Source organism: Phalacrocorax aristotelis, chromosome 4 (genome assembly GCF_949628215.1).
Source record: "Phalacrocorax aristotelis chromosome 4, bGulAri2.1, whole genome shotgun sequence".
Taxonomy (NCBI): domain Eukaryota; kingdom Metazoa; phylum Chordata; class Aves; order Suliformes; family Phalacrocoracidae; genus Phalacrocorax; species Phalacrocorax aristotelis.
The window spans coordinates 16,178,187-16,202,141 of NC_134279.1; the positions used below are offsets into that span (position 1 = coordinate 16,178,187).

General features: G+C 40.0%; 1 protein-coding gene across 5 annotated transcripts in view; it reads left to right on the forward strand.

The window, feature by feature from the left end:
- The window catches only part of WDFY3 (WD repeat and FYVE domain containing 3), a 179,852-nt gene that overhangs the window by 89,804 nt on the left and 66,093 nt on the right, over positions 1 to 23,955 (forward strand). For 4 of the 5 annotated variants that reach the window (XM_075090410.1, XM_075090406.1, XM_075090408.1 and 1 more), the window contains 9 exons: positions 1,287 to 1,744; positions 3,754 to 3,837; positions 9,089 to 9,263; positions 10,287 to 10,501; positions 12,186 to 12,298; positions 14,423 to 14,654; positions 17,943 to 18,043; positions 19,101 to 19,319; positions 23,079 to 23,260. In XM_075090410.1, the coding sequence (XP_074946511.1) occupies positions 1,287 to 1,744; positions 3,754 to 3,837; positions 9,089 to 9,263; positions 10,287 to 10,501; positions 12,186 to 12,298; positions 14,423 to 14,654; positions 17,943 to 18,043; positions 19,101 to 19,319; positions 23,079 to 23,260 (1,779 nt within the window). The remainder of the gene's footprint in view (positions 1 to 1,286; positions 1,745 to 3,753; positions 3,838 to 9,088; positions 9,264 to 10,286; positions 10,502 to 12,185; positions 12,299 to 14,422; positions 14,655 to 17,942; positions 18,044 to 19,100; positions 19,320 to 23,078; positions 23,261 to 23,955) is intronic. The other variant, XM_075090409.1, reaches the window with a different exon arrangement.

Here is a 23,955-nt window from a genome sequence, read left to right on the forward strand (position 1 = left end):
TCCAAAAGACAGAAAGGAAAGCTAGTCAATCAGTCAAACGATTCATTTGACGCGTTTTGTCTATCAAGGTCTTCTGTTGTTTTTGAGCACGTCACATTCACAATACTTAAGGGGAGAGAAATGATATTGCGGTTCCCCAAGGTGTTTAACATCCAGAGTCAGAGTGTCTGTTCTTCTTCTGGCCTGTTGTATTTGTCTTATGTTGGTGCTTTTTTCAGAAGTTTTGGTTATGGAACTGACAGCCAGAATGGTGCAGTGATATGTTCCTTCAAAGAAATGACAGTCTAACTATTTCACTACCCATCTTATGAGTATTTTTAAAAAAAAAAAAAAAGGCATGATTCTAAATAAGTAACCTCTTGGTCATGAAAGATTCCTTTTGTTGCCCTAGCCTATTTTTGTGATCAGTAACCTTCTTCTGTTATTTGTGATGCTTCATGTAGATAAACTTTTATATTCCATATTCATGTGTGGATCAAGCTTCCCATGACAGCTGGGTTTTTTTGTTTGTTTTTGGTTGGGTGGATGGGCTTCCCCATCCCCTGATTTCAGAGTAATGAGTATTATTATCTAGTACCCAGACTCATGTAGTTTCCGCTGTTTATACCGTAGCTTTATATTCAGCAAGTAAGGTTTTATCTATTTGTGTGTGTCTCTCTCTCTCTGGTTTATTTTTGAACAGCAACTTTTAAAATCAAGTTTCACTCAATTCAGAGATTTATGGGTTTCTTTGTAGTGGAAGCCTAAACTAAGTTGGTTTTTTTGGCTAATTCTTTGCTGCTGTCATTATCTTTGAATGCTGTTGTGGCTTTGTAGCTGCCAGGTGCTTATGTATTATAGATTTCTGGGAGACCTGTGTTAGGATGCTTTAAGGTTTAGATTTCTCATTGCCACAGGCAGTCATTTGCCCACTCTCATTGGAAATTGTTTAACTATGATGGCAGAGTAGATTCCTTTCTAATAGCTATATTCTCTACCCTAATACCTGGGGATTTTGGGTTCCATTCTGTGCTTGGTCAAGTCTTTTCTGTTGGCAGGTTCATCCATCTCCTTAATTTCTGACTTGTAAATTAGGGCAATGCTTTACTTTTTATTTTGTAAGCTCTTGAGGATGGGGATTCTTGCAGTACAAAGGTGATCTTTGGAAATTTCAGGCATTACCAGCTTCTGGCAAATGACATGAGGGTTTTGCTAGTATATCAAACAAAAATGTTCCTACCTTTTTACAAGCTGTTTGTAATGCTGCTGCTTTTTTTCTTCGTTTTGATTGTTTGTTTTGTCCATAGGCCCTACTCTCGGTGCTGAGAGAAAGTCACCGCACAAGAACTGTTTTTAGGAAAGTTGGTGGATTTGTGTATGTCACATCTTTACTCGTTGCTATGGAAAGATCTTTGTGCTCGCCGCCTAAGAATGGCTGGGAGAAAGTAAACCAGAATCAAGTGTTTGAACTGCTTCACACTGTGTTCTGCACATTGACTGCAGCAATGCGCTACGAGCCAGCCAACTCTCATTTCTTCAAAACAGAGATCCAGTATGAAAAACTGGCAGATGCTGTTCGATTACTTGGCTGTTTCTCAGACTTGAGAAAAATAAGTCCCTTGAATGTCTTCCCTTCAAATACACAACTATTTCAAAGACTTTTGGAGGATGACCTAATATCCCTGGATTCTGTGTCACCTACACTAAGACATTGCAGCAAACTTTTTATTTACCTCTACAGGGTAGCGACAGATTCATTTGACAGGTATGAACTTTTTCTTTTCCCATTTTTTTTCTTTTCCTACCCACCCCGCCCCAGTGTTACCCAGAATAGTTTTCTTCAGATATATTCATTACAAGCTTTTGTGTTTCCTTTTTAATTTATTTCTTTGTTCCTTCAATCCAGTGAGAGGAATATAAGGTGTCAACATCTGACCAAATATTGCCTTAGCTTGCTGGTGTTCTCCAGGGTACGCAGCATTCTCTCTTCTGTTGAATGTTTTTGTTATGGCAGCAATTAAGACAGAGGTGTAAGTTTATGGTTATATTTAATGTGTTGGAGCAACCTGCTGTTTGATAGGTAGACTGTCTGGTTGCTTTATCATACAGAACTACTAGACTTTTACGCTTTTATTAAGTCAAATGAAAAATTGGTTGTTGAACATCACACCTTAAATTCATGTTTCCCTTGATGCAGGACTAAGTAATTAGATAATATCATGATGACTTTAGAATCATTTAGATGGGAAGAAACCTTTGAGATCATCGAGTCCAACCGTTAACCAAATGCTGGCAAGTCCACCATTACACCATGAACCTAAGTGTCATGTCTACAAGTCTTTTAAATACCTCCAGGGATGGCGACTCAACCACTTCCCTGGGCAGCCTGTACAAATGTTTGACAACCCTTCTGGTGAAGAAGTTTTTCCTAATATCCAACCTAAACTTCTCCTGGCGCAGCTTGAGGCCATTTCCTCTCATCCTATTGCTTGTTGCTTGGGAGAAGAGACCAATACCCAGCTTGTACCCCCCATCCTTTCAGGTAGTTGTAGAGAGCAATAAGGTCTCCCCTGAGCCTCCTTTTCTCCAGATTAAACACATCTAGACTAGATATCTTGTTTTAGATGGATTGTCATGTTCTTTAAAGTTCTAGCTAGTCTGTAAATTATTGTTTTGTAAATTCAACTGGGAGACACTCCCAAAGTTAAACAACTAGGATTTAAATTAAATTATACTTGAGATTTAAAGTTGATTCAAAATTACAACAAAACTTATTAAAGGATGTGTTGAAGACAGACTTGTCTGAACGTAGTTGTCACCTGTAATTTAAGGTACAAAAAAAGTGAAACACAGACCTAAGCTTTGTGTCTGGGACTTTGGAGCTGCTGCACCCCAGTTACTTAATGCATATGACCCTACTTTTCTAAGACAGGCCACCTAGTTGGTCAAATACAGGGTCTGGTTTTCCAGTTGTTGAAGGTGTGACACTGTATGTTGAGATATTAATAGAGCTACCAATTGGTCAGGCTTTCTTAAACTAGGTGACTAGTAAAGTATAAACTTCATGGTTTTGTGATTGAAAATTTTGCCTCCAAAGCAGCAAGTCTTAATGCTTTTCTCTTGTTTAAAAAACAACCAAACCAAAAAACCCAAAAGCCAGTTACTGAAATCAGTTTACTTGATCTCATTTTAAAGTATTAAACCATTCAGCTAGGGGGAGGAAAATGTGTGTTAAGAATGTGTTGCACATACTGTAGAAGTTATAACACTGGCTAAGAGTCAAGTATGAGGAATCAGTGGGGTAAGTAAATCCTGTGGTGGTGTTGCATAAGCTACCTCATTAAGTTGTCATCTTCAGTGACTGCATTCTCCTTTCTTTCTTAAATTTTCTGGTCATCATTCTTTGTAAAGTGTATGTTGATTTTATTTCTCACCTGTGTTGGTTATACTTAATCTGCACAGGCTTTACTTTCTCCTCTCAATTTCTGCTGCTTAACATTGAAAGATGTCCTGGTTTGCTAGCATGTCATATCAATAAACTTCTGCAGAGTAATGAACAAACACTGCAGAGTCATGCCATAAAAAAAGTATATGCTTTGCATGTCCACGTTTACCTGATGCGTGTCATTTAGCAGTGTCCTTTGTTGTTCGTCTTGTTTCTGAAGAATGCATCCTAGTAATGATTTTATCGGTGCTTTTGTAAAACTAACAAGCTTACGGCCTCTGATTTCTTCTCTAACCTCTCTGTCCTACCCCTGTCTGTTTTGTCTGTAGTCGTGCAGAACAGATCCCTCCTTGCCTGACAAATGAGACTTCTCTCCCCTCTCCCTGGGGTACACCAGCTTTGTCCAGGAAAAGGTACTGACACTTTAAAGAGAAGTTGATCTCACTTCTGATTTCTCTCTCACTATTGTGTTTCTTAGTTCTTGGGATTTTTTTTCTCTCAAGTTGCTATCTTTTGTGAGGTGTGCATTTTCATTTGTGTGTTTACTGGATAAAATAAATGTAAAGGCATGTTTCATAGTGAAACCTAGGTGGTGATGCTAGTGCATGAGATTAGACGTATCTCCAAACTCCTGAGGCACTTAAAGTGAAGTTCATGATTGAAAACCAAGTAAGGCCTAGTACAAGAAATGATCTAAGGGAGGTATAAATGACACTCTCAGGAGCAGTTCAAAGAAGTTCAGCCTACGCTAGTAGATCAATTAATACAGCAGGATTTCTTTGTTCTTGACTGATTTTTCAAGGAAAGGTACTTCCAGTAGGAAGGTGGATGGCTTGTTAAGTTACTCATTTGTTAGTAACTGCACAGAATAAAAAAATAAAGAATGAACCTGTCAATACTTGACTACCAAATGATGTAGAGGCATGCTAAATTAAAAGGTTTGGAAAGAAAGAACAAACAGCACAATTCAGAAATCCTAGCACCTGCTCCACCCCCCACCCCGCACAAGCTACTGTCTTTTCTTTGCATCTTAGTGTCTGGTAGATTTTTTTTTTTTTTTTTTAAGAAAAAATAAAGTTAACTGATTCAACAACAGTGTGATTTAGAGACCTGTGCAAATGATGAAAAGAAGGTTTTATTCCTGGAGTCCCCAGAGAAAGGGGGTTCCTTCTGAAGATGCAGGTTTGGCAGAGATTTGCTTTTGAAGGCTAAGAAGACATTTGAAAGACGGTGTGTTATCTGAGGTGCAAGTGCTATGTGTGGAAAATATGGTCATTCTTGCTTGGTGTTTGGCTTAAAATATGCCATCAATGTTCATGTTTGGTATGTAAAATATTTTGCAAAGGGAAATGACCAAAGCTGTTTTTGGAAACTGCTTTGAAAGGAGATGTTTGTACTCGGGAAGGTTAGTAAAGAGAAGCCTCCTTCTGTCTTGCTGAGTGATGTTACCCAAGTCATACCTGGGTATTCTGCAGGTTCTGGCTTGGACAAGGCCACTTTCCCGATAATCCAGAACCTCTTAGACTGTCATTTCCTTTGTTTTCTTAGACTGAGGCATCTAGGAACAAATGTAGCAGTTGCTGTTCACAGAGAGAAACTTTAGCTGCCAAACTCCTTTCCTTCTCATTTACTCTGAAGAAACTTGAAAGAAAACAGCATTTCTTGTAGAGGCTTTTTACAGCTTTGGCCCAGATATTAACCTCTAGCATTATGGTTTGCCCTTTCTGGTACTACATCTTGCTGTTCTCCCAGGTGTAACTGGCATTGCTGCTCAGGTCCACTGAATTACTCAAATGCACAGGTATGTGAAGGCTTGCAGCAGAACACATGCAATGCCTGCCAAACAGGAGCCGATTCCAGGCTGTAATGAATACAAGAGTTGACACAGGCTGGTAATTAAAAAATAAATATATATAAAAACATACATATCAATAGATGTGTCAGGCTTCCTTTGTTTGGTTTTTCTGTAGCACTGAACATGCAAGCAGTTATTTGAAAACTGCATAGTGTAAGGCAAGTTAAAGATTGGAGAGTTTAAAAAGTCAGTATCCCTGTGGGGTGCTTTGGGCAATTCAGGTAAGCACCAGTATAGTGACGTGGATACTTGGACTTTGGGTGATAACAAGTTGTGTAAGACTCAAAGCAGATGTGGACAGAAGGAATTATCATGCTGGCCTTGAGTGACTTTTCAGATCCTTTTTGTAGAAGCATGTTTGCCAGTAAAAAAATAGACAGGGCTGGGCTTTTCAAAAAGTCTGTTTGAGCAGCTGTCTGCTTTCTCACGGCTGTTCAGCATTGTGTTTGTCACTCCTAGTGAATTCGGTGCCAGTAGTTTGGATCTTCCTACTTTCAAAAATAAGCAACTTGGGGTTTGTAGTCCAATGTTATTTGATTTTCTTTTTTCCTTTCTCTTAAATGTCAGATATGGTCAGATTCTGTTGAAGTTGACTCTTCTGAGAAGTGTTTGCTTTTCTCTTACTGTTTTCTGTCTCCTTTACTTTGCCTCCCCAAGATCTCCCTTGCTGCTGTGGCCTGGTTTTCTGCCTTTTGGCTCATAAGACAGGTGCCTGAGGGAGAGCCCTGTGTTGTTTGGCTAAAAGAGCAAGCAGACACTGTGCACACAAATAATTCTTATAAACAAAAATTGTACAATACTGGTTTTGATGCACACAGTCTAGACAGTTCTGGATACATAGATAAGATAATATTCTCTCTCAGACATGTCTGCCACTTAACAAAGCTGTGTTTCCCTGAGGAATGGTGCCCTCCAAGTGTTATCTTTTATGTAAACAGAGTAGGTAGGTAGGACTCCGTCAGCACATGCAGTTGGGATGGCAGTACACAGCTGTTTTCGTCCTCCCTGTTACCTGGAGTGCATTGTTGCCAGTTGCTTGATTGTTGTAAATTTTGGCAGAAAAAAACCTTATCCTGACAGGGCATTCTCTCTCTTTCTTTTTCTTTTCTTTTTTTTTTTTTTTTTCTTTTCTGGCGGGTGGGGGAGGAATTTGAGGAGAGGATTCTTCAGGCCTGGCAGGGTGAAGTAGAAAGTAAAATGTATCTTTGACTTTAAAATGCTTTTAGCCATTGTTTCTTACAAAGTTTGGATGGTGAACACTCTTGGGGAATGATATACAGAGGGTTTATGATAAATCTTGCTTATTTCTTTCAATATGAAAATGGTTTTATAATTCTCATCAAGAGTTGTACTTAATTGTATAATTTAGGTTTGAATTTTTCTTCAGTTTTATTTTTTGTTAAATTAGGTAGAACTATGTGTCATCCTCAGTACACCGCATTTTTCCATTGTCCACTTCTTCCTTTCTTCTCACTTAAAAGGATCATATTAAAAATGTATAAGCGTGGCTAAAATAATTTACTGAAGGTTCTGCACTGACCCATAAACCTGTAACATTCAATGAATACCTTTGCTAGGATTTCATAGGATCTATTTTCTTTTCCCTGCTTAGAGAAATATTTTTGAACTTTTTTGTGTTATTTTGATACAAGTACTCCTTATACAGAAAAACAAAATATAGAAGGTATTTTAAAATTATGTAAAAAACCATTTGAGGGCAGGATTGTGTGCTTGTTTATGAATCATACTGAGCAATGGCTTAGGTTTTTATTGGGCTGTCCCTGTACTACTGTGTCGTAACCTCACAGTTTACCTAATGAGGTGAATGTGATAGTGCAGATCAGGATGTTTACAAGTAAAATTTGTGCTTAAAAGTGGATGGAAGCTTGATCTTCAAGAATGTTTTGGGGAGTGGAATTTCAGTAGACTGAAGAGCATTCTTAAAGATAAATGGATCTTTAGTTTTTAAACTGTATCTTGTAAAACTTGCATTGGAACACTCAAGGTGACATTGGAAAGAGGTAACAGTTTTCCTCTTCAGATGAAGAGCAATGCTCTTAGGATGAATGAGAAACAATTGCCTGTGTTTCAATCTCTGCATTAAGACAGAGAAAAGGGTTGAGATAGCATCTTGCTATGATAGTATTAGCAGTTGTTCTGCTGTTCATAATTCCATTTAATTTTAAAACAGACAACCACGCCTTCCTCTACCAGCCAGGTATTTCAATCTGTGAGTCTGCTAGAGAAATTTAGGAAACTGATGGTTAGAAAGTTTGTTAAAACACTAGAAAAATTGATTTGGGCAGATCATGTTTTTAGTGGTTGGTTACAATAGAATTGCCATACTATTTCACGTTTGATATAAGTATTAGCTGAATGAGTATAGCATCAGTAATTTCATATTTCTTCAAAAACTCTATTTTTAAATGTGTTCTTGGATTGTTTTGATGCCAAGTTGTTGTCGATCTGTCATGAGCTTTTTCAACAGTTGAAACATTTATCCAGCCCATTTTCCAGCCAGCAGAAGATGAATGTACTGTACTTCCTAGTGTCCTGCCTCAGGCTAAATAATCCATTGCTTTAGCCTTCCCCCACAAATGATGTTTCTTGCTGGGGTGCATGTGTGTTGAAAATGCAACCTTCAGATTATTTAGGACATAATTGTGCTTGCAGCCTTCCTCATCTCCCACCTACATTCTGGTTTTCCCAGGAGAAAAGAGAAACTAGTTGGAGGTGCCTAACAGCTGAGGCAGAGCAAGTATCCGAGTGTTATTTCGGTTAGGGTTAGGGGTTAGGTAAATCTCTGGCACTGAGAACAGGAGAGAGGAAATGCCTCTTTCAACTGATTTGGTAGGAAGAGACCTGTTTTTAGCTGGATGAATTTCTTGTAAAACAGCAGGCAATATTTGATATTCAAGAAAAACTTACATAGAGTTTGTTTTCTTTCTTCTTACAAATACACGTGTATGATAAATACTGTGAGAATATAGGTGGGGTTTTTTCTGTTTTTTTTTTTTTTTTTGGGGGGGTGAGCATGAGACTTTCAAGCTATCTTTTGCTTCTAAAGCATCATATTGAAACCATGTGCTCAGTAAGCTGCTCATGCTGTTTGTGTGTCGAATCTTGTACTGAAAGAACGGCATCAAGCTGATGTTTCTCATTGAAACTCTCAGAGGTGTCTGCAGCTCTCAGCTCAAGTGGTTGCTTCTAAGTCAGTGTGTCAAAGCCTCGTTTCGCTGGATCCAGACTAAAGCAGCTTAATGTAAAACGAAGTTGCCGTAGCAGTCATGGAAATACTGAGAGCATATGGACTGCTGGCACAAGTGTACATTGAGACCAACTTTCTGTTCCTGCAGGCTAGTTAGAGATTGCTAGGAGGTTTGTGATAGTGTGTTTTATAATCAGTTGTTGATGAAAAGCAAATGTGGAGAAGTGTATTCAAAGCTAAATTCGTCCCCCAGAACAGGAGCAGTGGTAGCTTGTGTGCTGCTGTCCCTGCGTGCTGCCACCACAACTAGAATGAAAAGAGGGAGGTGATAAAGGCAGCCTTTAAGTTCTTCAAACTGTGTAGCACGTGAGGAAGAGACTTCTGAGTTCAAGTGTAATTGAGAAATTCAGATCCTTCCAGGTTGTCTTTGGGGAAACATGTCCAACAGGTCTGAGAAGAGGAAAGCACTTGGTCTGTCTAACTGCGGGAAGAGAGGGGAGTAACCTCTATAGGCTAATTCAACCTTACAGCCGCTTGAAAAATGCAAAGGTCATAATAGATGGGTGTTGTAACCGTGGGATATTTTTCTTCTGTCCTGCAGGCATGCATATTCTCTTTCGACACCTTCTGTTTGCCCTCAGAAAAACATAGCTGATGTGAAACTCCAAACAGGACCCACATCTGTGCAAAGCTCCGATGCAGTCATCATCCACCCTGGTGCTATGGTCGCAATGCTGGATCTTCTGGCCTCTGTTGGATCAGCTACACACCCAGAGGTAGGAGTAAAAAAACCTGCTGTCTTTAAGCTTTGAGAGCGGCAAAAAAAGGTTGGCTGTTGGAAACAGGAAAACCGATTATGTCCTGTCGTTTCATGCTGAGAAGCTAACACATTTCACAGACTATTTGAGTTGAATAACTGTGGTGACATACACATTTTCATTTTATAGGCTTTGTTTTGTTTGTCTCTTTTTCAAACTCCTGGCAACAATGTAAATTCAAAGAAATGTCTGAAGTGGCCATCAGATAAGCTTCCAAGCATGATAAATTCTTGTTTTCCCTGATGTGTCAGGTGTTAACTTGTAGTATGAGGAGGACATAGGATTGAATGTTATAGCTTTGTGTATATGTGCTGTTTGAAATAGCTGGAATATGTTCTAGTTCCAAAATTGTCCTGCCTGCTTTGTACAGTCCCTGAACTAAAAACCTCTGTTGGTGGTTTGTGTTTAAAGGACTTGTTGGACTTCTTTGAAGTTGCTTAAGTGTTTTGTTTATTTGAGATGAACACTGAAAAGCACTGTTTCTTTTAAAAGAAGTTCCGAGAAGTTACAGGAATTACTAGACTTGAGTCCTCTTTCTTGTCCTCCACTGGTGATAAGTGTGGCAACTTTCTGTCTTCAGGGCATTAATTTGGCAGTTATGTTGTGTATTTCTTAAAATCTGTAGAGATTATGATGATGATAAATTACTAGGAGTAGCTTAGCAGTCACAAAAATAAAAGTTCTTAGTGCACTCTAAGTACATAGAACTTCTAAACTGGCTCACTTCTGCTGGTGAAAAGGAGAGGTTAGTTTAACCATCCCTACCTGAATTGTTTTTCTTTATAATGGTCATGATAATCCTTCATATAACTTATTACCCTTTTTCATAAAGAGGTGCAAGTGTCTCTTCGCCCCCAACACACACACACATATGTTTTAAGTATAGGACGTTTTGTGTATTTATCGCTAACAGTAGTTTCCTTTAATATGCCTAAGGGCTTCGTTTTTATTGTCTTCTCAAGTGTACGCTCTTTTTTCCAGCACGCGCTAGATCTCCAGCTGGCAGTGGCCAATATCCTGCAATCTCTAGTGCACACAGAGAGAAACCAGCAAGTAATGTGTGAAGCCGGGCTCCATGCACGACTTCTACAACGATGCAGCGCTGCTCTGGCTGATGAGGACCACTCACTGCATCCGCCACTCCAAAGGATGTTTGAAAGGCTGGCCTCCCAGGCGCTGCAGCCGATGGTGTTGAGGTCAGGAAGATTGAAGCATTGAAAGTCTGGCTGAGCTGAGCCCTGCTGCCTTGCGCTGGCACTGGCTGGCTGTAAATGGCTCAGATTGGTAGAGAGTTTAGGTGACCTTGTGTGGTTGTGATCAAACAGGATCCCATTTCTCATCAAATAGACTGCCTTGCTTCTGTTAATCATCGTGTAGCCCTGGGGATGCTGGGAATTGGAGGGCGGAGGAGGAGGGAGAAGTGTGGAGCAGGGAAATCAGGTGTTTTTCAGAGATGTACTGAAGTCAAATGCTTGCTTCCTTCCTGCAAATCTTGAGAGGCTATCAAAAATGCCATTCCCCTTCAGGAAGAGGAAACATGATGGTTTTAAAAGCAACACTGCCGTAGAAGAGGGTGGATTCCTAGACTTTTCTGTGCAATGTTAAATACCTCAGCTTGGAAAACATTCCAGACGGCAGTTTTATTTAGCACTTTAGTTTGTGTGAAGGAAACGCAGGAATGCAATACAAGAGTTGTCTGGAAAAATCTGGGGATGCATAGCTTTAAAAAGTTGATCTTTCTGCATGTTAATGCAAGTAGGTTTGTACATCTATGCGAGTACTAGAAGAGCAAGCTTGAGAAGTTTGAGTGTATTTTGAATTATTTATTAAATACCCACGCAGTTGTATGATGCTTTGGGTTGCCTGTTAGGTTCTGGGGAGACCTTGTGGCCTTTCAATATAAAAAGGGGGCTTATAAGAACGACAGAGTACTTTTACCAGGGCCTGTAGTGACAGGGTTTTAAACTGAAGGAGGGTGGATTTAGATTGGACATAAGGAAGACAGTTTTTACAATGAGGGTGGTGAGACGGTGGAAGAGGTTGCCCAGGGAAGCTGTGGATGCCCCATCATTGGAAGTGTTCAGCATCAGGATGGGCAGGGCTTTGAGCAACCCGGTATAGTAAAAGATCTCCCAGCCCACAGCAGAGGGGTTGGACTAGGTGATCTTTAAAGGTCCCTTCTGACCCCAGCCATCCTGTGATTCTGTGATCTGAGCTGGCATAAGGAACTTGATTGTATTATCTCCTATGGATTGCTGGGCTGACCTGCAGCCAGGAGAGCTGGTCGGTTCACTTCAGTGGCATGTAGCCATGTCAGAAATGATTCTGCAAGGAGCGTGCTCACTCATAGTTGCATCACAGGGACTTAAGCTTCCCTAAGCATAGATACTGATAGCCTGGGTAGCTGTAGATACAGATACTATAGTTATCTATAGGTATAGATGTTGATAGCTGTGAAACTATCCCCCACCCAAATAGGACACATGGATAAAACAAAGATGAGGTCACTTCCTCACTTCAGCCTGTGGTCTGCCTTTATAGATGAGTACAGCTTTGCTGAATGTGCATCAGTGAGTGTCCTGATGTTCTCCTACAGGATGTGGCGGCCTCCTGCCAAGTCTTTGGAACTAAAAGAAAGGAATTGGGAGCTTTATCAAAATTGTTTGATTAGTTAAAATAATGTCAACTTTTGGGAGCACGTGTTCATAACTTACATACTTTTGAATTGATCAAATGTCTGTGCATTAGTTTACTTTCTTAGTTAAAAGTTATGTTTATTACAAATAATTACTGTCTTTTTAAAAATGGTATTAGATTTGGTGCCATTCTACACAAATAAATAGACAAAATGATTTGTAAATTTCTTATTCTCTTTCTTAGGGAATTTTTACGCTTGGGAAATCCTTTGAATTGCGGAGCTTGGGACAAAAAGCTGTTGAAACAGTATCGAGTGCACAAACCCAGCTCACTGAGTTTTGAACCGGAAATAAGAAGTAGGTGCTGAAATGATAGAAATTTGCATAAATAATGCTTCACTGACATCCCCCAATTGCAAACTCACGTAAAATTTGTAGATAAGCATCCAGAAGAAGCTAGCTTTGCCCCTGCTTTGTATGAATGTGAGATCATCAGAACAGTTTGGGAAAAAGTTCTAAAAGCAGAGGGAATGTAGTACTTGTATTTAATAACTATCCAGTGAGGCAATTACCATTTTTTACTTTAGGAACAGTAACTATTAAATATGACAGTAGTTTGCTTTTAAGTTTTGAGTAGATCCTGCATTTGTAGTTATTTAACAGTAAAAGGAAATATATTCTTCTCAGATACTTTCATATGCACGTCACGTGTCATTAAATTTATGTAGTGTCTCTCGTGGGTTCAGTAAGGTGTCAGGTAAAATAACTGAAATTCCTACACTTAAGCATAATTCCACTTACTTCAGTTAGACTCAAGAGCCTGGCTTATCATGAGCATCACTAGTAATGAAAAAGAAATAGGAAGAATTAGAAAAAACACAAAGTACCTACAACTGGCAGAATTGTAATCTAATAATAATTTCTCTTATAAAGAGGTGGAATTTGGAGTTGGAACACCCACTTCTAATTATTTAAAGTTCAGCACTCCCTTTTTAACCACTCATTACCTTTTCATGATAAATATTTACAATATTTATGAGCAATTTACTCATTGCTCGTTTTCAATATGTTTACTTTCCTGGTATATTAACACTGAAATCTTTAATAGTATGTGGTAAGCGTGTGTTGAACTATGAGTGAGTGCATGGTAACTTAAAAATTTTGAAGAAAAAGGACAGACTTTCATCATTTAAAAAAAAAAAAGCAGGGGGTGGGGAGTGAGACCATGACAATGCAGTTTCAGTTTTAGTTCTGGAGTTAACACTGTGGGAAGGTATTCACAATGTATTTTGATAGGGTAGTCACTAGATATTCCTAGATTATAGGTACACATACATACACATATGCAGTGGAAATTTTCATTATGCCGTTGTGTGGTATCCTGTCATTGAAGTTTATCCATCTGATAGAATACTTCATATTCTATCAGCAATTACACGTCAGCTCTGATTATCATATTGGAAAGTTACATCTGTTTTCCAGCTATTTAATGAATTGGTCTGATAAACTGCACTGAATGTCTGTAATGGACAGATTCCTCTAGCTGATCTGAACCTCTCTTCCACATGCACACTTCCTATCTTTATCTATGAGTTGTGGAGCTTGGGAAAGGCTGTTCGTGTAGTATAGGAGAGTGTCAGTGAATGGTAATGCAAATACATTAGTGATAAGTTTCCAAAGCATGTGATATTTATTTCTAGGTGTCAACTCAGTTGTTGTATGGTCAGTTGTAACACATAGTTGAAATGTTTGAATTATTTAAAAGGAACTAGAAAGTATCCTTTATGGCACTGAATTACAAGCATTAAATAATGAAATAAATAAAATAACTGAAGTCATGTTATGTCATCAGGTTCAGTACATTTAAAAAGAGGAGAGGAGAGATTTACCTTATCTCTCAGCCAGTGTCTTATTTATTTTTAATAGGGTATTATCTCAGGGGAAAGTAAACAATGAAAATTCTGAAAATATGAGTCTGAAAAGTTTTTAACCTAGGAAAGAGAAGGCAAAGCTAGCTTCTGAATACCACAGGTTACGTCAGATTTCCTAAGCTAAGCTTTATGAGTCTTTCTGCTTTTTCAGGGCAGACCTTTAGCTCAGAGTTAATGCATCTGGAAATCATGAAGCAGGGCTTTTCCTGCCTGTTAAGTCAGGTAGCAGGAACGCAACTGACATGGAGCATCTACGGAAGGGACACTTTCCTGATCTTAAGGAATGGGACGGCCTCTTGTCTCAATTTTTTGGCTTTACCACAGACTTTCCATAATACCTTGCACAAGATGCTTGTGTCTCTGCCTCAGTTGAGCATTTTTATAATGAGAACAATAATTCTCAACTCACAATCTTCTGAGAGGCTGACCTAATTGACAATGATAGACAATTCAGCTATTGCACTCAAAGCAGTACTTGAAAAGTCCAAATAAATAGTTTGAAAATGCCTCCCTTTTGCAATGCTGTGTTGTTTCTTGGCTTCTACTGTAGATAGCATGGTTACTTCAATGGAAGGTCTGGGTTCTGACAGCGTCTTCAGTTTGCATGAAGACAGCCACTATCGGATAAGCAAGAGCCTGCTCAAGCCAGCAGAAGGGAGCACGGTACCCCTGACAAGAGTGAAGTGTTTGGTCTCCATGACAACACCACATGATATCAGGCTTCATGGATCATCAGTGATGCCAGCATTCATTGAGTTTGACACATCTCTTGAAGGGTTCGGGTAAGGTCCTACAGTGCTTTCAAATAGCATGGGGCCCAGTGCAATGTCTTCTTACTTTCTTCTTTCAAAGAAATACTTGTAATTTTTAATGGACTTTTTGCAAAGCAGAGACAAATGAATTCTTTAAAGAAAAGGAAGGAATATTTCAAGCCACATAAATTTCCACTCTGCCATTAGTGACTTGAAACCAACACTTGCTTTCCATATGTGAATGTAGAAGTTGGTACATATCTAAATATTGATAGTACCCTCTCAGTTCTGGGTCTCATGTGCCTTTTAAAAAAGAAGGAACACCAACATACCCTTGCAGAAACTTATTAGTTGCTAGGGCTTATGCGCAACATTTGGATGGCCCAAATGCTCTGAAACCCACTTAAAATTGCTGAGGAACTTGGAAATGAGGAACTGGGCAAAGCAGATGTACAAGTAAAACAGAGAAGGAAGATATGTTGACTCCAAATAACTGGAAAAAGCTGGTTATTAACTGGAAGTGTAGCCCGAATATAACGCTTAACTCATTTTGTCTTTTAGCACCCAGTATCACTTTAATTTACTGGGTTTTCTTCTCTCTCTCTCTCTCTAAACACCTGCTGAGTGAGGCACTTTGAGGATCAGTCATGATATAATTTAGCTTGACTGCTCAGAAGACGAAAACATGAGACAGTTCTTAGCATCTGTTTAAGGAAAATGTTTTTTCTTTTCTGTTATAAAAATGGGATAGAAAAACCTCAGAACACTAATTTTGTCCTGTACTAAGGGGTAGATACCTCAAAAATTGCTATAAAAATGCAGACCAATAGTATAAGGAACAGGTATTCTTTAACTGCCTGCAGACTGGTCCTTAGGCTTTCAGCCTAAGTATGAGCCTCCACCTATCTCAGAGAGGGCAGTGTTGTGCGGTACATGCAAGTTGTAACTGTGAGTGTCACCTCAAACAATAAGTAATTGTTCAGAATTTCCCAGAACTCCCCCAAAAGGACAACTGCTATGAAGCCCAAAAGTGTGTGACAAATTCTTGTATGAGGTGAGTAGCTCCTCAATGTTTGGGGTTGTTTATTTTAGTGTCTTTTTTTTAAATGAATTGTGACAAGAGGTAGAAATGGTCTGTTGTCCATGGCTGTACTGCAATTTCATAAAACCAGAAACAGCTCCACCTCACAGAATCATTCATCTTGTCTTTTTCTTTCCAGACCTGGTATTTGTACTACTGAGTTTCTTAAATCTCTATCTCTCCTGATGTGGCCTTCAGCAGAGCCACTTGCATCTTAGTGCACTTATTCCAGTTTATTTGGGATGACTGGTCTGAGAGCACAGTCCAGCCTGGGTATTTGTGAGCTCTGCTGCTCTGCATTCTCTTTTCAGCTTTGCAAAGCAAAGATGCAGCACCCGTTTTGCATCTAGCTTTTATATCCAGTATAGTGAGGGACAGACTCTTCTTTGAAAATAAATTACAGAATCACAGAATCCCAGGTTAGAAGGGACCTCAGGGATCGTCTAGTCCAACCTTCCTAGGAGGAGCAGAGTCTAGACAAGATGGCCCAGCACCCTGTCCAGACGACTCTTAAAAGTGTCCAATGTAGCTGAGTCAACCACTTCCCTGGGGAGATTATTCCAATGGGTGACCATCCTCACTGTGAAAAATTTTCCTCTCGTGTCCAATTTGAATCTCCCTAAGAGCAACTTGTGTCCATTCCCCCTTGTCCTCTTCATGTGACTCCTTGTAAAAAGGGAACCTCCATCTTCTGTGTAGCTGCCCCTTCAGTACTGGTACATGGTGATGAGATCCTCTCTGAGCCTCCTTTTCTCAAGGCGGAACAAACCCAGTTCTCCCAGCCTATCCTTGTATGGCAGCTTCCCAGTCCTTTGATCATCTTGGTGGCTCTTCTCAGGACCCGTTCCAGCCTGTCCACATCCCTTTTTTATAGCGGGGACCAGAACTGCACACAGTACTCCAGGTGTGGCCTGACAAGCACTGAGTAGAGCGGGATAATGACTTCTTTCTCCCTGCTGGTGATGCCCTTTTTGATGCAACCCAGCATCCTGTTGGCCTTCTTGGCCGCAGCTCAAAGCTCTGTTCTACATCCTTCATTAGAGAAAAGAAAATGTTTTGGACCTAAGAAGAACTTGAAATAGGCTAACAAAATGAATTGTCACTGTGGTTGCTCCAGGAGACTTGTAGGTGCTGGTAATGTGTCCAGAAGTAATCCACGTAATGCAGCTGCAACTTCTTGTAATTTCAACAAGTGACCTAAGAAGGCTGCTATAAGCAATAATAATAATAAAAAAAACTAAGATCTTTTTGGTGTGTTTTAAAGTGCCAGGGTGTTTCATTAACTCAACAGTTGGCAGAACCTTGCAAGTTATCTGCTTAGAGAGAACATGCTTGTACACCATTGACCATGGTGGATTTGCACAGAGAAGAGCATTTTCAAGAGGGAGGAAGAAGTATATAATGAGAACCGTCATCAAAATGAAGATAGTAGTGACCAGAACCATGGACTACTGTCGCTTTCAAGCTGGGTGGTCAAATTAACTCTCCATAGCTTATGTGAGAGCAAAATAACTCCTAGCTCTGTCAGGCAGCTCAGCTACAGTATACGTAAACTAGCCTGCTCAAGTGTAAATGTCAACAAAAAAGATGATTCTTCATGAAGTGGAAGAGCCATCATTTTGGGTCCAGTAGGACAATCTATACAAACTGGAAGCTCAACTGCTGTGGGGATTCACCCCAACTTGGGTAGGCTGGTCACTGAAACCATCTAGGCTTTTAAAAATCTTTTAGTACCTAAGAGAGGTACTTCTTATATCTGTTTCCTTGGTGTCCACATCGTCGGTGGCTCTTGTAAGGGTCAAATGTAGCTGATTTGGTGAAATACGATGTTACCGTGAGAGCGTACGTACTTAAAATAAGAACACCATATTATGCAATTACCAGATCCTTTGAATATTTAGCTAATTCGGTCTCTTTAAGAGTCCAGAACATCTCAAAAGCTGCAGCGAGTTACAGTTGCCCACAAGGGAGCATCTTACACTGTGGAGCCACGTGGGCACGAGTCCCTGTGCTTTTGCACCAAAGTAGTACACTGCCAAAGCTCTTTGCACTGGAGATAATTTAGCCTCACAAGGAGAAATCTTGAGAATTCATTTCTACTTTTCATGAATATGTACAGTGAGGGAGAATGATTGTGTGCTTATAGTATATTTTCCTAGGCTATATTTTGTTGCATTGAACTCCAGTTATATTGACTTTCATAAACTCTAGTGTGTTACTGGTCTTCTGTTTAACAGCTGCCTGTTCTTGCCAAGTTTGGCTCCCCATAATGCACCTACAAATAATGCTGTTACAACAGGACTTATTGACGGTGCAGTTGTCAGTGGAATTGGAGCTGGTAAGTACTTGGGTATGACTGTTAGCAGTGTTTTGTATCTGATGTTTAGTTCTCTTACATTTCGTTGTTAGCCGTGAAGTGATAGTATGGTGTTGGACATTGTACACGTGTAATTGAGAGCTTCTTGTGTCTTTTTTGTGTGTTCCTCTTGCTTTTTGGCCCCAAGTCAATGAAATGCAATATAAAATACAAATGTGTGATTGCTTTAAAACGCAAGGCTTTCACCAGAAGGTTAAGTTGTAATCAAGAGAAGTGTATGAATAATGGATGCATTAAGAACAAGTTGAGATACTAGTGTGAAGAGTATAGGAAATGTGAAATGAATTGTAATGCTGTGCTTGTGGCTTTGTTCTGCTGAATTCTTGACTGAAATTTTTACAGGTGTAGTTACATACATTGTCACACAAATCCCATTTAAATTGTTTGCTATCCCTTATATTTGTTCACTGTAGGCTGTTCACCCTGCAGGAACATGGTGTGCTGCAGGGCTAATTGAACATGATCACTTCGTTGAAAAAAGGTGTTAAGTCTGAAAGCTAAGTTGAAGGTTTACTGCATTAAGACAGAATTAGACAGTAGTTGAGTTCTGTGAGCCCTTTGTCATTCTGTAAGAGCACCCCAGGAGATGAAATGGAGTCAGGTGTATGTGGTGGAGAGATCTTCTTCAACCAGTCACATCTATTGAAGAAGCATCTGATCTTGATATTAGCAGTTTTGGAGGGCCTGATCCACTTTTTTTGTCTAAGGAACTGAAACTTGGTTGTTCTGAACAAGCACAACTTCGGAGTTAACTTTTGTTCTTAGGAGGGAATAGTGTGCAATTCTTGCTTTACTTTGTTTTGAAAGAAACTCCTCTGAGCTAACTTTATGTGGCTTTTCCTCCAAGCTTGAGTCAGAAATGAAAGAAGTGACATTGAAGTCCGTGAAGGAAAAGTTTGAGAAAGCAGAGCTGCTATCAGCTGAGCTGATATGAAAAAAAAAAAAAGAGCAGAAGCAAGTAGGTATCCTAAGTAGTAGCTACTCCAGCTATATAATGGGCTTTCACTTTTGTTTTTAGGTGAAAGATTTTTCCCACCGCCATCTGGTTTAAGCTACTCAACTTGGTTTTGTATTGAACATTTTAGTACGCCTCCTAATAACCATCCTGTGAGGCTTCTTACTGTAGTACGGCGTGCAAACTCCTCGGAGCAGCATTATGTATGCCTTGCCGTTGTCCTCTCTGCAAAAGACCGGTCACTGATTGTTTCAACTAAAGAAGAATTGCTTCAAAATTATGGTAAGAGTTGTGTCATCAGCTAATCCTGACAATAATGCAACTTTAGTTACAGCTTCACCAGCTCCTAATGGGTTTTGACAACGGAAAAATGTAAAATTAAAACATTCATGTAGAAATTAAGAAGCTTTAATAATTTCCAAAGAAGTTTTGATATGTGCATATAAAGACAGATTTTTGCCCAAACCCCAAGATTATAGATTTGAAGGAGGGATTACATCATTGTTTTTGGAAGGTTCTTCCTTTTATTTGTCTCGTATCGTTAATTTTAGATATAATCTCTTGAGATGCAAATGTTAACTATCTTTGCTTTGAAGAAATTTGGAAATAGTAAACTAGCAGATTGTGAAGGCTTTTTCAATCTGCATAGTCCCAGTGCTAGAGGGCTATTTGAAGGCAATCAGAGAATGGTAGGGGTTGGAAGGGGCCTCTGGAGATCATATTGTCCAAATCCCCGCTTGAGCAGGCACACCCAGAGCAGGGGGGACAGGAACATGTCCAGGAGGGATTTGAATGTCTCCAGGGAAGGTGACTCCACAGCCTCCCTGGGCAGCCTGTGCCACTGCTCTGTCACACTCACAATCAGTCATTTGCTTCATATTTTAAATCTGTGATCAGTTTTCAGAGATAATTTGTAGCTTCATTCAGTATCTGTGATAGAAGGTAGAATTACAGGAGGTGCAGTGAAAATCTGTGAAGCTGGTGAGGCTTCAGTTGAATTTGGTAGAGAGAGCTGTCAGTGCAGTTGGGGTCTTCAGGCCTATCCTGTCTCCTGTCTTGTCCTCCATCAGAGCCTCCAAAAATGGTCACTTTTGACAGGCTGTTTATGCTGTGGAGGAGCAGAGAAGAGCAAGGCAGCCTTCTGCATATGTTTCAGGCTTAGCTCTTTACCAGAGCAATACACTGGGTTACAACTGGTTATCAGAAATATGTTCCTGCTTCTGTTCTTTCCTTTTGAGTAACAGGCACTAAAAAAGATTTTATACAACTGTTATTAATTAAAAAAAAAAAAAACCAAAACCAAAAAAACAACCAACCAATCAGTGAAGCACTGTTATAGAATATTCCTTATTTTCATAAGTGGACATTCGCATCATTAAGTGCAGTATTTTCTGTTAGTAGAAGTCAGGTTCAAAAGCTAAAACTTGAGCTGAAGACCCATAGTATAGGGGTGGAACTAAACCTCTTAAATTACAAAGATATTGATAGTGTTTTCTTTCTCAGAAGGCTGAATTCTTGTGAGAGAGAATTAAATAAGTTTATCTTCATATTACTTGGTTTAGCCTGCACTGGAGCTCTAGGTTGTACGGTTTTAGTTTGTAAGCCCCTATTATCTAACTCTTTGAAAGAGATTGGATTTGAAGAGGCTTGTCAGAAATCTGAAGGTCTCTGACTACAAAGACTATTTTTTAATCGAATGGGATATTTTGCTTTACTGGAGTCGTAGTTGGTGGTATACCATCAAGTGCTGAGCAGGTAAGTACCTGAAGAACTGAGATGGCAGGCCCACCAGCACAGGGACTGCAAGTGCTGACAGTCTATTGTAAGAATAAATGGGGTGGTTTAAGGATCTTTCTTGTGAGCGAGAATTGTGCACAGAGGTGTTTGGCTGAAAAAAGGAACTTGAGATAATTTTTGTATCCGGAAGTTAGTTCCAAGTACTCTGCTTTTATCATTTTCCTTGTGCTATTTCTAAAGAAATGAGTGTTCTCCCTGTGTAGGTGGTTGTTGAGGTAAGAGGATTAGTGGTTTCTTTTCTTTATTTCAATATGGAAGAATGAAGAGAGATCTGAAAAGCTCCTGTTCTTTATTGAATCATTGCCTGGTGCTGAATTTTCAAGCTTTTTCTTTTTTTTTTATTTTGGGGGGTGGGAGCTTTCAAGTAGAGTGGGGGTCATTCTGATTTGTGATGGGGAAGCTAAGGCACCTGCAAACTGATCATGCCCTCTGGTACGAAGTCAAAGGATGCCTTTTAGAGAAATTTAAAAAATGTGTGCTGAGAACTAAAGTGTACTTCAACATTCAGGAGAAGAGAATTCAGCACCTGTTAGTGAAAAAAGACCTGGGAAGTGCTGAAGAGTATAGATGTGTGAATTGGGGATGGGTGGTCAGCAGCTTGTAGTTTTGCAGCCCCTGTGGAGAGGCTGAAAGTGGGTTCCTCTGGCTGCACATCTGGAAGGCAGACATGAATTTCTGCCTCCTCTCGCTGTTGGTGTGAGGGTGGCCGATGCAGATCTCCTCACCCCACAGCAGCTGCTGCTTGCATCAGGCCAGTGGCCTTATGACCCAGGCACCATTGCTGTTAAGGTGAAGGGAAGGCAAGGGTGACTTGCTGCAGTTACAGTACTGAAATGGAACAGACAAGATGTTGCGAAGACTTGGGCAGAAATGCCTCAGCCATGAGCCACCCCTTCAGTAGAAGTGCTTCAGAAAATTAATTTTCCCTAGAACTGCAAAAAGAGAAGAAGAGAAGCCACTATGCTGAGGCTTGAGTTATGAATACCCCCACGTGGTCTGTGCTTGATGCATGTCTCGCTAGCCAGACGTTGTTATTTGCGGCTTTTATTAAGGAAAAAGAGTCTGAGGCTTTCAACCTCCTCTTTAACATCACTTATGCTTTGTAACATAGCATGATTCTGATGCAGGTCCTTTGAAAGGCAATCATTTTACTTGTATCTTTTGTGTGTGACCTAATTGTTTAAGCAAGATAGTGGCAAGCTTATACTGAGTGTCTGGCCAGGTGCTGGGGGAAAAGAGGGGGCTTCTGTGAGAAGAGTCTGGGGCTGCCCTGTGCCTGGATATAGCTCGTTCCAGCCAGGTCCACAACAGACCCCTGGCAGGGTGCAGCTGAGCCCAGCAGCCAGGCTGCTGGCACCTCTGGGAAAACACATGTAAGAGAGGATGAAATGCTGTGTGGAGTGAGGAGTAAGTTAAAAAATGTGAGAGAATGCACTAAGGATACCAAGGCAGGAGCAGAAGGAGGGGAGGGGGTGCTCCAGGCATCAGAGCAGAGATCCCACACGGCCCCTGGAGAAGACCACACTGGAGCAGGTAGTAGGGCCTGTGGAGGAGACTATGGTAGAGCAGGGAAAAGTGAGAGGAGAAGGTCCAGGAAGTATGAATATCTTTTTCTCCACAGTATGAGAAAGGTAAAAAATAGCCCTGTAGGTTTGGAGAGACATCTATTGTTTCTTGCTGGCTACTGCTGTAAAAACTTTTTTAGAAAAACAACAACAAAAAAAATCTTTGTGACTGGCATAGTGACATGAGAAAACTAGTAAAACTTGATCAAACTAGTCATTACAGCTAAAATTTCAAAGGAAGGGTAGAAGAAGAGAAGTAAAACATGATTATCAAAAGTCTGTAAGTATCTTGAGAATTTTCTTAGAGAAGAATTAAGGCAAAGGAGGAAGAGAGCTGTTGTTGATACTACCAAAACTGTACTGGCTTGTTAATGTGCAAGTACCTAATGGTGTTCAGCCTGTCAAATTGTGACAACTTGATCTGAACACTTTCTCAAAATTCTGGTTTTACTCTTTCACTTCTTGTATTTTAAAGCTAAAGTTGTATCTTAATAAGATATGAATGAAGTCATATATTAATAATTGTCTTTTTGGCCAAATTGTTAACTATGTGTTTTCTAAAATTTCGGCTTTAATGTATTGCTGTAGATTGTTCCACATAAAGTGTAATGACATAAGAAGCTTAAAACAGATGAATAACGTTTCTGCTGGTGCCCACTAACTGTTACTTTCCCTTTAGTCGATGACTTCAGTGAGGAATCATCATTTTATGAGATTCTTCCTTGTTGTGCCCGTTTTCGCTGTGGTGACCTTATTGTGGAAGGCCAGTGGCATCACCTAGTTCTCGTCATGAGTAAAGGCATGCTAAAGAACAGCACAGCTGCACTCTACCTTGATGGACAGCTTGTTAACACTGTTAAGGTAAAATAAATCTTTAAACCCTCATTTTTACTAATTGGAGTGATTTCTCTCTCTCTGCACACCTATATGTGTAATATAACCACAGAACAACAGAAAAAAACATACCAAAAAAAAAAAACAAAGCAAAGAATAAAACCCTACACCAAACCTGAAATGAGGAGCCTTGCAAAAACAGGTCTTTGCTTACTACACAGCTCAGACCCAGCTGTAGTCCTGTTAAGGGGAGAAGATAATGAATACTTCCTCAGGCATGAGCAATATTAACGCTGAAGTGGACACGTATTGAATGCGAGGCAAGTGTTGCACAGCTGTGCTGCTGACTAGATTAATTAGAAGGAGGATACAAAGCTGAAGACGACTTATGCCAGGACCATGTAGCAGGTCTAACTTTGAATAATAGGGAGATTAGAGTAAGACAGTTTTGCCAATTTAGCCATGTGTTTCCTTTCCCAATCCTCTTGCCAGCCCAGAAATAGCATCCCCTTGTCACTGAGAGTCACTGAGATGTCCATTGTTGTTATTAGTTGATTGTAGATGAAACACATTTAGTTGTAAAGGTCAACATTTTGTGGTTAGGTGGAAGAAACTAGGAGGCCGAGAGCAGAGAAGAGCGCTGTGGACCTGTCCACTGAGCACAAAGTATTCCTGACCTGTAACTGATAGCCAAGAGCATTTGGCACCTGGCAGGCATGGGC